This window comes from Eulemur rufifrons, chromosome 18 (genome assembly GCF_041146395.1).
Source record: "Eulemur rufifrons isolate Redbay chromosome 18, OSU_ERuf_1, whole genome shotgun sequence".
Lineage (NCBI taxonomy): Eukaryota > Metazoa > Chordata > Mammalia > Primates > Lemuridae > Eulemur > Eulemur rufifrons.
Genome location: NC_091000.1, coordinates 32,212,239 through 32,224,349, shown reverse-complemented (window position 1 = coordinate 32,224,349; position 12,111 = coordinate 32,212,239). Strand labels below are relative to the sequence as shown.

General features: G+C 40.4%; 1 protein-coding gene across 3 annotated transcripts in view; it reads left to right on the top strand.

Annotated features, from left to right (window-relative positions):
* Positions 1-12,111, top strand: part of ZNF827 (zinc finger protein 827) — a 162,206-nt gene that overhangs the window by 80,489 nt on the left and 69,606 nt on the right. For all 3 annotated transcript variants that reach the window (XM_069493311.1, XM_069493312.1, XM_069493313.1), the window contains exons 6-7: positions 5,412-5,651; positions 8,032-8,089. In XM_069493311.1, the coding sequence (XP_069349412.1) occupies positions 5,412-5,651; positions 8,032-8,089 (298 nt within the window). The remainder of the gene's footprint in view (positions 1-5,411; positions 5,652-8,031; positions 8,090-12,111) is intronic.

Below are 12,111 nucleotides of genomic sequence, written 5' to 3'. Positions count from 1 at the left end.
ATCATCTCTCATAGTACTTAGTACATAGTAGACATTAAAAAAATATTGTGGAATGACCAGATGACTGACAAATGAAGTATAGCACATTTTGATAGCTAACATGTATTGAATATTACTATATGAAGGTTACAAAAACAGTGTTACCACTTCCTTATTGCTCTTCCCTTCTTTTGCCAAGCAGAGTTTGAGCAGGGCTTATCCCCCTCACAAACCGCCCTTCCAGTGCTGCTAGGAATACACAGCGTTTTGAAACACTTCCAAAGATGAAATGTCATCCCACACCTCCCCCTCACAAACTGGACTTTGTCATCTTTTTATAGGTGTATACAATTGCTTATCACTTTTAGGCCACTTAGGTAAATGACAAAATATCCATATTTATCATAGAAAATTTGTAAAATACAAATCAGCATTGCCATAGACAGTCACTCACAACCCCTTCCCCCAAGCATAACCTGCTGTTAATACTTTGTCCCTCATCTTTTTCCATGTGCCAGTTTCTTTCTTGGAATAGCAGTATGGGCCACTTGGGATAAAATGAGTATTTATTAAAGGAATCTAAAAGAGATTTTTTAAAGAGATTCTGAAAGGATTCATGTTGTGTGTATAGGGGGCAAGAAGAGTGAAATCCTGGATGTGTAGACAGGTCCCTGGATAATGGGAGTGAAAGCTAAAAGTGAGTGGAAATGATTATTTCAACCACTGTTATGTTAGAATGCCCCAGGCAAAAAGGAGAGAGCTGGCCTAGGGATCTCATGGAGCAGTAGCAGAAACCTGTGTTCCCAGATTATCCCAACCCCTGATTCCCAGGCCATCCTGTCCAGGCACCTGGCTGAGGTGGTGATTCAAACCAAGATGAGCCTAGGCTAGAACATGAGAGGAGCTTTTTCCTTCTTCTTTGCCTTGGGCGCTGATTAAACTTTTTTTGGTGCAAAAACTAGGGTGTGGCAAAAACTTTAGAGCAGTGGTTTTCAACCAGGGTGATTTGGAGGCCCCCAAAGCAAATTTGGCAATGTGGAGAGTCATGCTTGGTTGTTAAAACTAGAGGATGGAGCTGGGTGCCATGGCACACACTTCCCAGCTACTTGGGAGGCTGAGGCAGGGGAATTGATTGAGCCCACGAGGCTGTAGTGTGCTATGATTGCACCTGTGAGTAGCCACTCCACTCCAGCCTGGGCAACATAGCAAAGCCCCATCTCTAGAAAAGCAAACAAACAAACAAACAAAAAACCCCTAGAGGACAGCGCTGCTGGTATCTAGTGGGTGGAGACCAGGGATGTTGCTAGTACAACACGGTCCCCCACAACAAAGATTATCTGGTCCTAATTATCAATAGTGCCAGGGTTAAGAAATCTTGCTTTTAAAAAAAGGCAAGAAACCACTTGGCAATGATGCTATTGCACGGAAGAGGAAGGACTATAAGAATACTTAATGTATTATGTCTCACTTGTCCGTTGAGATGTCAGTTTGAAAACTCTCCTTTGTGAGTCTGGCACCTATCAGATAGAGTCAGAATGCTGAAGGTTTCTGTCAGTGTTTTGTGCATTTTTGAAAGGTCAAGAGTTGTCATAAGAAAGGACAGAAAGCACTTCATATAACTCATACTTGAAACTATCCCAAGTAGCTTTTAAAAACTAATTTCATTAAATTCAGTGGTGCAAATAGCTGGGTGGCTCTTAATCCATGGTCAGAGCTGGAGAAATGGCTAGGGCAGCGGGTGGGGGGAGGAGGTAAATATCCAAGCTTCTTTCTAGCTTTGCTCTTTATATTGTTGAGTGTATTGTTTTGTTTTGTTTTTTAACTAAATGAATCCCTTTGTATTTGTGCTCGTATTCCTTTGTGTTTGTTCTCAGGCCTTGGAATTACTTAGAAGTACAAGGTTCAGAGGTATCATTTTATGTACCTGTGACATTGACCCCACTGTTTATTTTCCAGATATTAAATGCTTTGGGGAAACATGAAAAGGGAAGCGTGTGTTGTGGCTGCCCATGTGGGTGGGTGATCTGGCTGGACATCAGGATGGCTGTGAGGTCACCAGATCCCTACGGGAATGGGGAGATGAGTACTCAAAAAGTCAGATGAACTGGAAGCAAAGGCAAAGAGGCTAAGCATGCACCTTGGACAGCCTGCTTTCCTTTCCTTTCCTTTCCTTTCCTTTCCTTTCCTTTCCTTTCCTTTCCTTTCCTTTCCTTCCTTTCCTTTCTCTTTCTTTGTCCTTCCTTCCTTCCTTCCTTCCTTCCCTTTCTTTCTTTCTTTCTTTCTTTCTTTCTTTCTTTCTTTCTTTTGACTGAATCAATGAATTTGATTTCTATGAACTACTTCACAGACATGCAGAGAAAAAAAAGCTTGGCAGGAATAGGGGAAGGGGGGAGGAATCTAAATTAAATATCACAGTTGCCTGCAGTTTAGTTTCTGACAAAAAACAAGCAGTTTTCCCTGAGAAGCATGTGTCCTATGTCAGGAAGAAAAAAGAACAATTAGCACTCTTCTTACATGAGATCTTCTTGATAGCACCATGTTAATTTTAATCATTTAATTTAAAATGTTAATTTTAATCATTTAATTTAAAATGCTCTTCTATTTTTTTTTTTAACTGCTGGTCAATAAACTATATATGTATTTGACTTTCACCCGTGTCATACTTTCCACGGAAAGCATGGTTTCTCTGACCTCCCAGCTTACAGCAATGAGGTTTTCCCCTTCACTTCTCCTGGCTGTCCCACAGATCAGCACCTCCTTTATACTGTTTCTTACTGTTCTATCTATCTATCTTTCTAATTATTTACATTATTAAGTATAAAATGTCTGATTTCCCTAAGTACTAAGTTTGATGCTTGGTATCTCTGACATTTCTCTTTGACACTTCTTGTTTTATTTTTATTGTTAAAGTACATCCTCAGTTTTTCAAATGCATGCTTTAGCCTGTGATTATCTTTTAAATTTTTTTTTTAGAGCAATTTTTGTGAAACTATGGATAAGTCAAAAATTCATGTTATTTTCTAATATGAGTTCTGTTGTGGAACCAATGCAGTGCAGACGGCTTGAAATATCAATGAAGTGTTTGCGAAGGATGTGGCTAATGAACACACAGTATGTTGATGTTTGAGAATTTCCATTCTGGTAATTTTAATCTTGAAAATGAGTCACGTGGTCGACCTGAGACCAAGGTAGGTAATGGTGAGCTGACAGCTGTAGTGGAAGTGAATCCATCTCAACCTACGTGTGAATTAGCAGCAAGGTTCGATGTTACTATTCCAACAATATTAGACCATTTGAAACAAATGGGCAAGGTAAAGCAGCTGGATAGATGGGTTCCGCATGAATTAAACAAGTGTCAGAAGAGAAATCATCTCGAAGCTTGCCATTCTTTGCTGTCACGACATAAGGACAAACCATTTCTGCACCATATTGTTATGTGTGATGAAAAATGGATTCTTTTGGACTATGGCAAGCATTTGGCACAATGATTGGATAAAAATGAAGTGTTGAAACACAGTCCCAAACCGAATATTCATCAAAAAAAAGCTAACGGTGTCTGGTGGTCCAGCGCTGGTATTATCCACTACAGCTTCATGAAACCTGGCCAGTAGATTACAGCAGATGTTTACTGCAACCAGTTAGACAAAATGATGAGGATGCTTGTGATTAATCAACTGAGACTGGTCAACAGAGACAGGACAATCCTCTTGCAAAACAACGCTCAACCATGTCACACAAACACTGCTGCTAAACCTACAGAAGCTCGACTTGGAAACTCTCTATCATCCACTGTATTCACGAGACCTTGCACTGACTACCACTTCTTCCAGGCTTTGGACCACTTTTTGCAAGGAGAAATAATTCAATTCCTAACAAGCTGTGGAAAATGCCTTTCGTAATTTCATTGCCACTTGCTCTTCAGGCTTCTTCGCTGCTGGCCTGATCAAGCTATCATTAAGATGGCAAAACTGTGTCGATAGCTTAGGTGCATACTTTGATTAATGTTACTGCTTCTTGTTTGAGATACAATAAACTACACTTCTGACTCGAAATTGGACTTTCATATTTAATGACCTCATCTATTGGTCTCCTAGGTCTACTATAACAAAATACCGTAAACTTGGTAACTTAAAACAATAGAAATTAATTCTCCCGTGGTTCTTGGGGCCAGAAGTCTGAAATCTCTCCAGAAGCTCTAGGGAAAAAAATTCTTCCTTACCTCTTCCAGCTTCTGGTGGCTCCCGGCACTCCTTGGTTTATGACTGCATCACTCCAGTCTCTGTCTTTGTCTTCTCATGGCCTTTTCCACAGTTTCTAGGTCTTGTCCTCTTCTGTCTTTTATTAGGGCACTTGTCATTGGATAATCGAGGATGATTTCATCTTGAGATCATTAATTTGTCACATCTGCGAAGACCTTTTTCCAAATAAGGTCACATTCACAGGTTCCTAGGGTTAGAACATAGCAGTATCTTTTGGGGGCCCACCATTTGACTCACTACTCTATCTGTCATCTATCTAACTATCTTATCAAAATCCTCTTTGTTTTTTGTTTTCCAGGGTGCTGAATAGTAAACAGTAGTTGATAATACATGCTTGTTCATTTGAAAGTGGGCCTTATTTTAAAGTGACCCAAATTAATGGCTGGGGTAATTGTCCCATCTTGTCTCACCTTGCTTTAAAGATGTTCCATCATTAGCTCTGAGCAACACATGGATATAGACACTCCAGCCTTGTAAAGCAAATGTGTGTTTCATACTAAAGACCAAACATCTAATAGCCACACCAAAAGGACGAACAGTCAGTAAATTATACTGTTATTATAACCTATAAGATTTCTGTTTTTCTAGGTGTTAATCCTTAGGCTGCAATTAACTTCCTAGGTGGTCTTGAGGATTACTGGCTTCCAACAAGGTGTAAATGTCTCAGTTGAATTGACCCTATTTACTCTCTATTAATTTAGGTGCCCTAGCAGAGAGGGGAAAAATTGATCAGAGCTGTAAAAATGGAGGGAGAAAATTATAATATTAATATGCTTTGCTCTTATTTGATTTACTGAATTGAGTAAGTTATAAAACAAGGGCAGACATTTACCATGTTCTCTGTTAGTTCTGGAAGCAGCGTGGTAGAAAGGAGCCCATGGAGATGGTCAGGCTACCTGAGCTCTGGATCTGGAGGCTGGGGCCTGGCTCTCCTGCCATCTGTGTGACCTTGGACAAGCCACTTAATTTCTCTGGGCTGAAAAATGGAAGTTTCCTACCTTTTCAGGAACTCAGATGGGATGAGCCAGTGGTCTTCACACTTTGTTCCATTGTGCTGTGCCTGCCCTCTTGTCTTCCCTGACACAATCCTCTTGGTTTTTTCTGATTAGAAACTGAGTTTGGTTCAGAATTAAGAAACGACGGTGTTTTTGTTTCTTCTTCACCTGCTTGCAGCGGAAAGCCACAAGGAAACACAGATGGTGAAGATTAAAGAGGAACCCATGGAGGTTGACATCCAGGACTCCCATGTCTCGATATCACCCAGCCGGAATGTTGGCTATAGCACTTTAATCGGGCGAGAGAAAACCGAACCCTTACAGAAGATGCCAGAGGGCAGGGTTCCCCCAGAGAGAAGCCTCTTCAGTCAGGATATCTCTGTGAAGATGGCTTCCGAGCTCCTCTTTCAACTGTCGGGTACGTTCATGTGCAGAAAAATGTCAATAATTGGAAATCGTTGGAAGGAAAGCCCTTCTAACAGAGTTAAAAAACAAAAACAAAAAAAATCCAACCTGAATTATAGGATTTTTTTAGACAGAAATCAATTTTGTTGCTTTAATGCATGTACTGCCATCCAAACTAACAGTTAATAAAGTGTTGCCAAGTAGGATTCCTGCCAAACTTTCTTTAATAAATAGTTAAGAACCATTTGAAACTAGAACTCTATTCAATTCTCTGCAAATGATTCCTGTTGACTGGGCTAAACACCTCACCTCTAATTTTGCTTAGGCAAAAAATTGATCTCATTAACAGTTTTTGTTTTAACATGCAAAAGATAAACTTCAGTTTACTCCAGCAGTGACTGAATTACCATGAATTCCAAATTAGTGTGGCCTGAATTAATGACTTTTTTTGTCTCTTGCCAAAACAAAAGCAAAACAAAGGAAAAGCGAAAGATGAAAGTATGAGGTCTGTTTGTAGCTATAGCCTTAGGTAGAACTGTTTCTGTAAACCCACTTTTTGTACTTCAAATACTTGGAATTCAAAAGTGCTGTAATCAGCAGCTCAGTGAAGTATCTTGATAAAATACCTGAGGTGCCCAGTACATAGGTTGTTCCTTTTGTCGGCATTTTTGAGCCACATTCCATTTGTCCCCAACAAATTTAATATGCTATTATTTTTTGGACATGACTGAGATTGGTAATGTAGACACATAAAAGATTCAGGTTTTGATAGAAATACATACTTACACCTTGTCCAAAGTCAAGCATTGGTGTACATAGTACATATTGAACTTTGTGTATCAATAACGTTTGTTACTAATGTTTGATAAACTTTTTTATTATGGATAACAAATTCAAAAACACCCATTAAATTTCTCATTATGTGTAAATGTTCACTTGTTTTCTCTCTTAAGGAAAATACAAGGAAAGGGAAAAGAAAGTAAAATCTGTGTGCCACCACAATAGTTCACCTTGTCATTGGCCTGGTGACACAGCTTCTAGCTGTATAATTATCAAATGGTGCTGAAGATGGTGGCCTCCAGGTCCTCAAACAGGGACTGTATTTGTGCATATCCCTGCAGTAGTGGAAATTGTTAATTCAGTAAACTTAATAGGACACATAGAGTTTTGCAAGCTCCACAATACGTGAGATACATTTTTTAGAGGCTGAAGTATATCTAAAAACAACATAACTTTAATAATGACTGAGGAGTTAAAATTTGCAAAAGTGAGACCCGCGTGGTTCTTTTCAGAAAGTTTCTGCCTCTACCCGTACACTATCATGGTCTCTATCAGCTAAAGACTTTGTGTCTGAGAGTTCTCACCCTGGCACTGTCACTGCCTGGGTGACCTCAGACAAGTCATTTAGCCCCGATTTCCTGTTCTCTGAAAGAATACTGGCTGTGAATCCAAATTCACCCTCATTGTCATTGTTGAGTGGACAGAAAGGAATTGTCCATGCAAACATGCATGCAGTAGCTTCTGACTAGTATTAGAAAGTGTGGGACAGATGTTATAAATCTTTTTTAATTTTTTTTCAAAAATCCACAAGATTAGGAGTTTTTACGTGCCCTGCTATTGAAATCTGAAACCCTTATAGAGTTGGCCAGGTTTTTTCTAGCTACTTAAAAGAAGCCATTGAGAGCTGTGACCATCAGGGTAGGGTCTTCACATTTGAACTGGATTGGGAAGGCCAGAGTTCAACTTTTGTGCTCTTGAAAGCTAATTAAATAATTTCTGACAGCTGGTAGATACAGACCTCAAGCCACAGTAAGGGAGGGTCTGCCTCTTCTTGTCTCGTGATATTTTTTGTCCCTTGTGACATTTATCAGAATAAGCCCTCAATGACTGCAGCACCAAGAGGTCTTAGGCTGGTTTTATATCCTGTCTCACCAAGGGGCCTAACAATACAGAATCTTAAAGGTTGTCATCAAAGTCAGAGGCAGAACAGTTGCAACAACTGCAGTTTTCATGCTGAATCAGAGGAAAGCAGAAATTTTCAGCTGGGGGAAGATACAGTATAAATAGCTGTTTCTGTGCATGTGTGTATAGGTATGTGTGAACACATATTTACTCAGGCCTGATTAAAACCAGACAACACACTTGGAATTTGTTATTAAGTTTTTCCCTTTGATTGGTTTTTAATGAAATATTTTTATGGTTACTGTTTACATACTTTTGACGATTATCTTTTCCAGTAAGACAGGGACTATTTGGATGTTTAAAAAAGAAATCAGAAAAAAAAAAAGAAAGAAAAAAAGAAATGTTGAGGGTGTTTCTACTTAAGACCAAAAGATGAAAGTTAAGTGAGAACTGCCTGAGAGGTATCTGTGTTTCATTCTTTCTCCTTACAGAGAAAGTGAGCAAAGAGCACAATCACACGAAAGAAAACACCATCCGGACAACCACCAGGTAAGTCACTTTGTGCAGCAGGGGAGGGCGTCCTCTCAGAGTACCCCTATGTGGGCCATCAGGCCCGCATGGCATGTTGAACGTTGTTCCCAAACCACTTTCTCCCAGTGGTAAAGGAGTCACGTGCTTTACCAACATTCTCAACCAGAACTTCTCAGTTGGTAGAAACAATACAGAAATCAAGGACAAAGTGGAAGACCAATAATATTTATTAGACATCTAATGGGAGTCATGTTCTGGGGAACTTGCCATATATTATTGTTTTTTATTCCCTACAGTAATTTTTTGAAATAGATGTTATTATTATCATATTTGCAGGAGTTTCTTGACCTGAGAGCTTAAATGGGTAGCGTGGCTGCGAGTGGGGCCTGGGTCTGTGTCTCACGAAAACCTCACCCTGTCTTATTGTAACTATGCTCCTAAGTGGCTCTGCAGCTGTGGACTGATAATTTGTCACTAAGGATATCCAAACTTTTTTTTCCATACAGCACTGCTTGGAGGGCAAAAATTTTTTAAGCTGAAGAAAGACAATGCTTTTTTAAAATTGCAAGAATATTGATATCATTCACGACTGTGGGCAAGGAAGTTTTCCACTTGCCAAAGGCAGTTTGAGGAGGTCAGCCAGTGTAGGCTGCCCGTCAGTCTGCCAGTGCAGAAAGGGGTGGGCAGCCAGTGTGGCTGTTCTTACAGAGCCTCAACAGCCACCGCAACCTGAAATGTTGTAGGCCGGAGGCAACAAGGGAAAACTCCACCACTGCAGAGAAGCTCAGGGAAAATGCGATCTCCACTTTTGAAGGACCATCCTGCCCTCCCAAACGTCCCTTCAGTTTCTGAGTTAGCCCAAGATAGAAGCTTTATAGGATGAACAAGAGGAAAATGAGTTTATAGGATGAACAACTAGGATAGGGAGACTAGCCGTGAGCTACCTAGTCTTTAAGTCAAGAACTTTGCTTTCCTGAGAAAGCAGAGGTAGATTCTTCCTGATGGGAGTAGTTGATGGGTTTTCTGTTTCAAATTCTTGCAACAAAAGATAAGTGATGTTTTTCTTTTTGATGTGATATGAATTGACCTCAGAGCATCGTCAGGCAGGTGGGCAGTACTCATTTGAACTTTAACCTGAGATTTTTTTTTTTATTCCATTAATTGGAAATTAGGGATATCAAATATCAAACAGTAATTAAAACAGAACCAGCTTGGCTCACACTGGGTCTTTATAATATTAGGGAAAGGAACCTGCTAATAGAACAGAAGAGTGGAATGTATTGGCCTTGTCTCCGTATATAAGTACACAGATGGAAAACCAGACTCGTGAAGATGGAGTGTGGATTGCTTGTACTGGGAAATGGATCTGGGGCGACGGAAGGGCTGTTCTGTATATTAAGTTGGATGCCTCAATCAGAGATGGGAGCTACTATAGACTCCAGCCTACCTCCTTGTACATCCTATCTTAAGGCTATTTAATATATCTGCTTGTGTCCGTGAGTCGAAACGCTAATGAAGTTGGTCAGATTGGTAGACATTTGAAGACAGCAGACTAAAAATAACAAATGTTAATTTTAATTTGCTTCCATGGGATTCTTGAAGTGCCATAGGTCAGGTCCCCTAGAGAAGGGATTCCTGTGGAAGTGCTTTATTGAGGGATACTCTCAAAGGACCCTGCAGGGAGGTGATGGGAGCAGGCTAGGGAAAGAGAAGGAGAAGGAGCTGGGCAAAGATACGGATTTAGCTGGTTTCTAACTTAAGCTCCATCCCCCAGAGAGATTCATGTGCTTCAGATCACCCCCTGCAGGGGATGTGTAGCTTCCCAGGTGAGTGGGGCTTCAATGGAGAGGGCAGTTGGCAACCAACACTCACAGCAACTCCACTAGTGCCGCACTGAGAATCTCTAGGACCCCAACAGCATGTTGTATGGAGGTTTCTGCCAACTCTTTTAAGATTACATGACAGCATTTATACAGCGTAAAGGTATGCTGCAAAACCATGTTATTTTATGCTTTTCAGGTGTTCTCTGAGAAGAGGTAAGAGGAGGTCTGAACTGGCCCCAAACAATTGAAATGTGCCTCAAGCCTAAATTGCGTTGGCTGGAGCTGAAGCATGATTATAGGATAGCAGAGAAATTTTTTTAACCATTTGGCAAAAATGTAGCAATCCGTAAATTCTTCTCTTTCTGGGAGATCATGAGTGAGAGGAAATCTGCATCAGATCTTTTGCCCAAAGCAAAGGAAGAGGTGCTTCCTGTGAGCCCCCAGCATGATATAGTGTTCAGAAATCAGTTTTAAAGAATTCTTGGCTTATAGTTCTATAAAATCTTTGGTGTGTTTTTATTTTTCCTTTGAGTAGGCAACTATTAGCCTATCCACAAATAGATCTCTTTTTTACCTCTCACCTCATACTTCAGGTGGAATAGAGTCAAGTTGCTTTATGCCAAGAAATCCTCTTTAACCTGAGTTAACTCATATCAGGGACAGGAAAAAAATGCCAACTCTCCCTCTACTTTTCTGATTCCTATTTTAGAAGGAATTCTTGCATGCATAAGATCAGTGTATGAATTATGTCTTAAGGTGTGATTTGTGATACATTTCAAAAAGATGTACATCAAGCCTCCAAATTTCCATATCTTCATATTTTTAAGTATTTAATGAAGTGTTTGTTTAGTAATCAGATTTCGTGTTTTTAATTTCCTAGAAGAAGCTGACTATTCAGAAGGATAGCTTATATAATTAGAATCAAGTTCAGAATTTTCTGTGTTTTGAGAGTTGCTAGGGTACACTTCAGATAGTTTAGTTGTAAAGGGCAGCTGTAGGATGCTGGCCTCAGCACCAAGATTAAGCCTTTCCCTGCCTTTCTCACGGTGATGGATGCCTAAGCCCTCCACGAATTGCTGCTCTTAGTGTCTGGGTATCTGAAGGCGTGGTGGGGGAGGCACAGGGACACGATACTGAAAAAAGGAGCTGATTGGCTCCCTGTCCTCTATAAACCCACAGCTTTCCCCGCAGCTGTTTATCCCTATTGATCTTGACACTCATTGCAACCACAAGAACTAAGGAAAAGTGTAGCAACCCAAGATGAAACACTGTATGGCTTGGAATTCCGATGTGTGCTTACCAGTGAGACATGGGAATGCTGATTTCCATGCCCAGAAGCCAAGAGACCATGATGCATGTGGATGTGTACAGTTAACTCTCCATCCTGTAAGGGCTGATGGCTGCACCTCCCTCTTCATCGAATCCTCCCTTCTCATGTCTGTCCATTGTCAACTCTCCTCTTTGTTTTTACCTCTGTTATAAGATGGGCAGATATGGAGAGAAAAAATGATGTGAGACAGCATTCCTTGTTAGCAGTTTTTTCAAAGAGGTTTAGGTGAAGCTAAAGGTTGAAACTAATAACTACCAAGTTTCCTGGGCCATTGGTTTCTACCTCATTTAAAAAAAAAAAAACTCTTATAATGGACAATTTCTAATATACAGAAGTAGAGAGCATATACCTTCACCGAGTTTAAAATTACCAATTCATAACCCACAATGTTTTATCTATCCCCCTCCCCCATTTCCCTTCCCTCTGGGTTATTTTGAAGCAAATCCCAGAAGTCATTTTAAGAAGTGGTTTGAGAATGCCTTTCTTTTCATCCTAAGAACTTAGACTCAGCTGCTTAAATTAGGATCATCTTCCCAAAAGTGAAGGAGAAAACAATCCACCAAAGCATACCATGTAGCCAGGCAGAAAAATCAATCTACTTAGCAGCTGAAATGATTGAACCATGTGGTCCTGCTCACCAATGCCTTGACCTTGTCCCTCCGCCCTTGTTTGTGCCCTCATAGGGGCACTTCCATTGAATCAGTCTTTTAGTTGGAACTTCACTGTAAATGCTAAAACTGCAGTCCTTTTGGCTGTTTAGAGTCTAGAAAATTCAATCCAAGTGTGGTTGTGGGTCTCCTTTGAGATAGCGTGTGGACTGAGTGTTCTTAATGCTATCCTATCTGACAAATGAGATGAGGAGAGAGTCCCAGCCAGACCCATCAGTA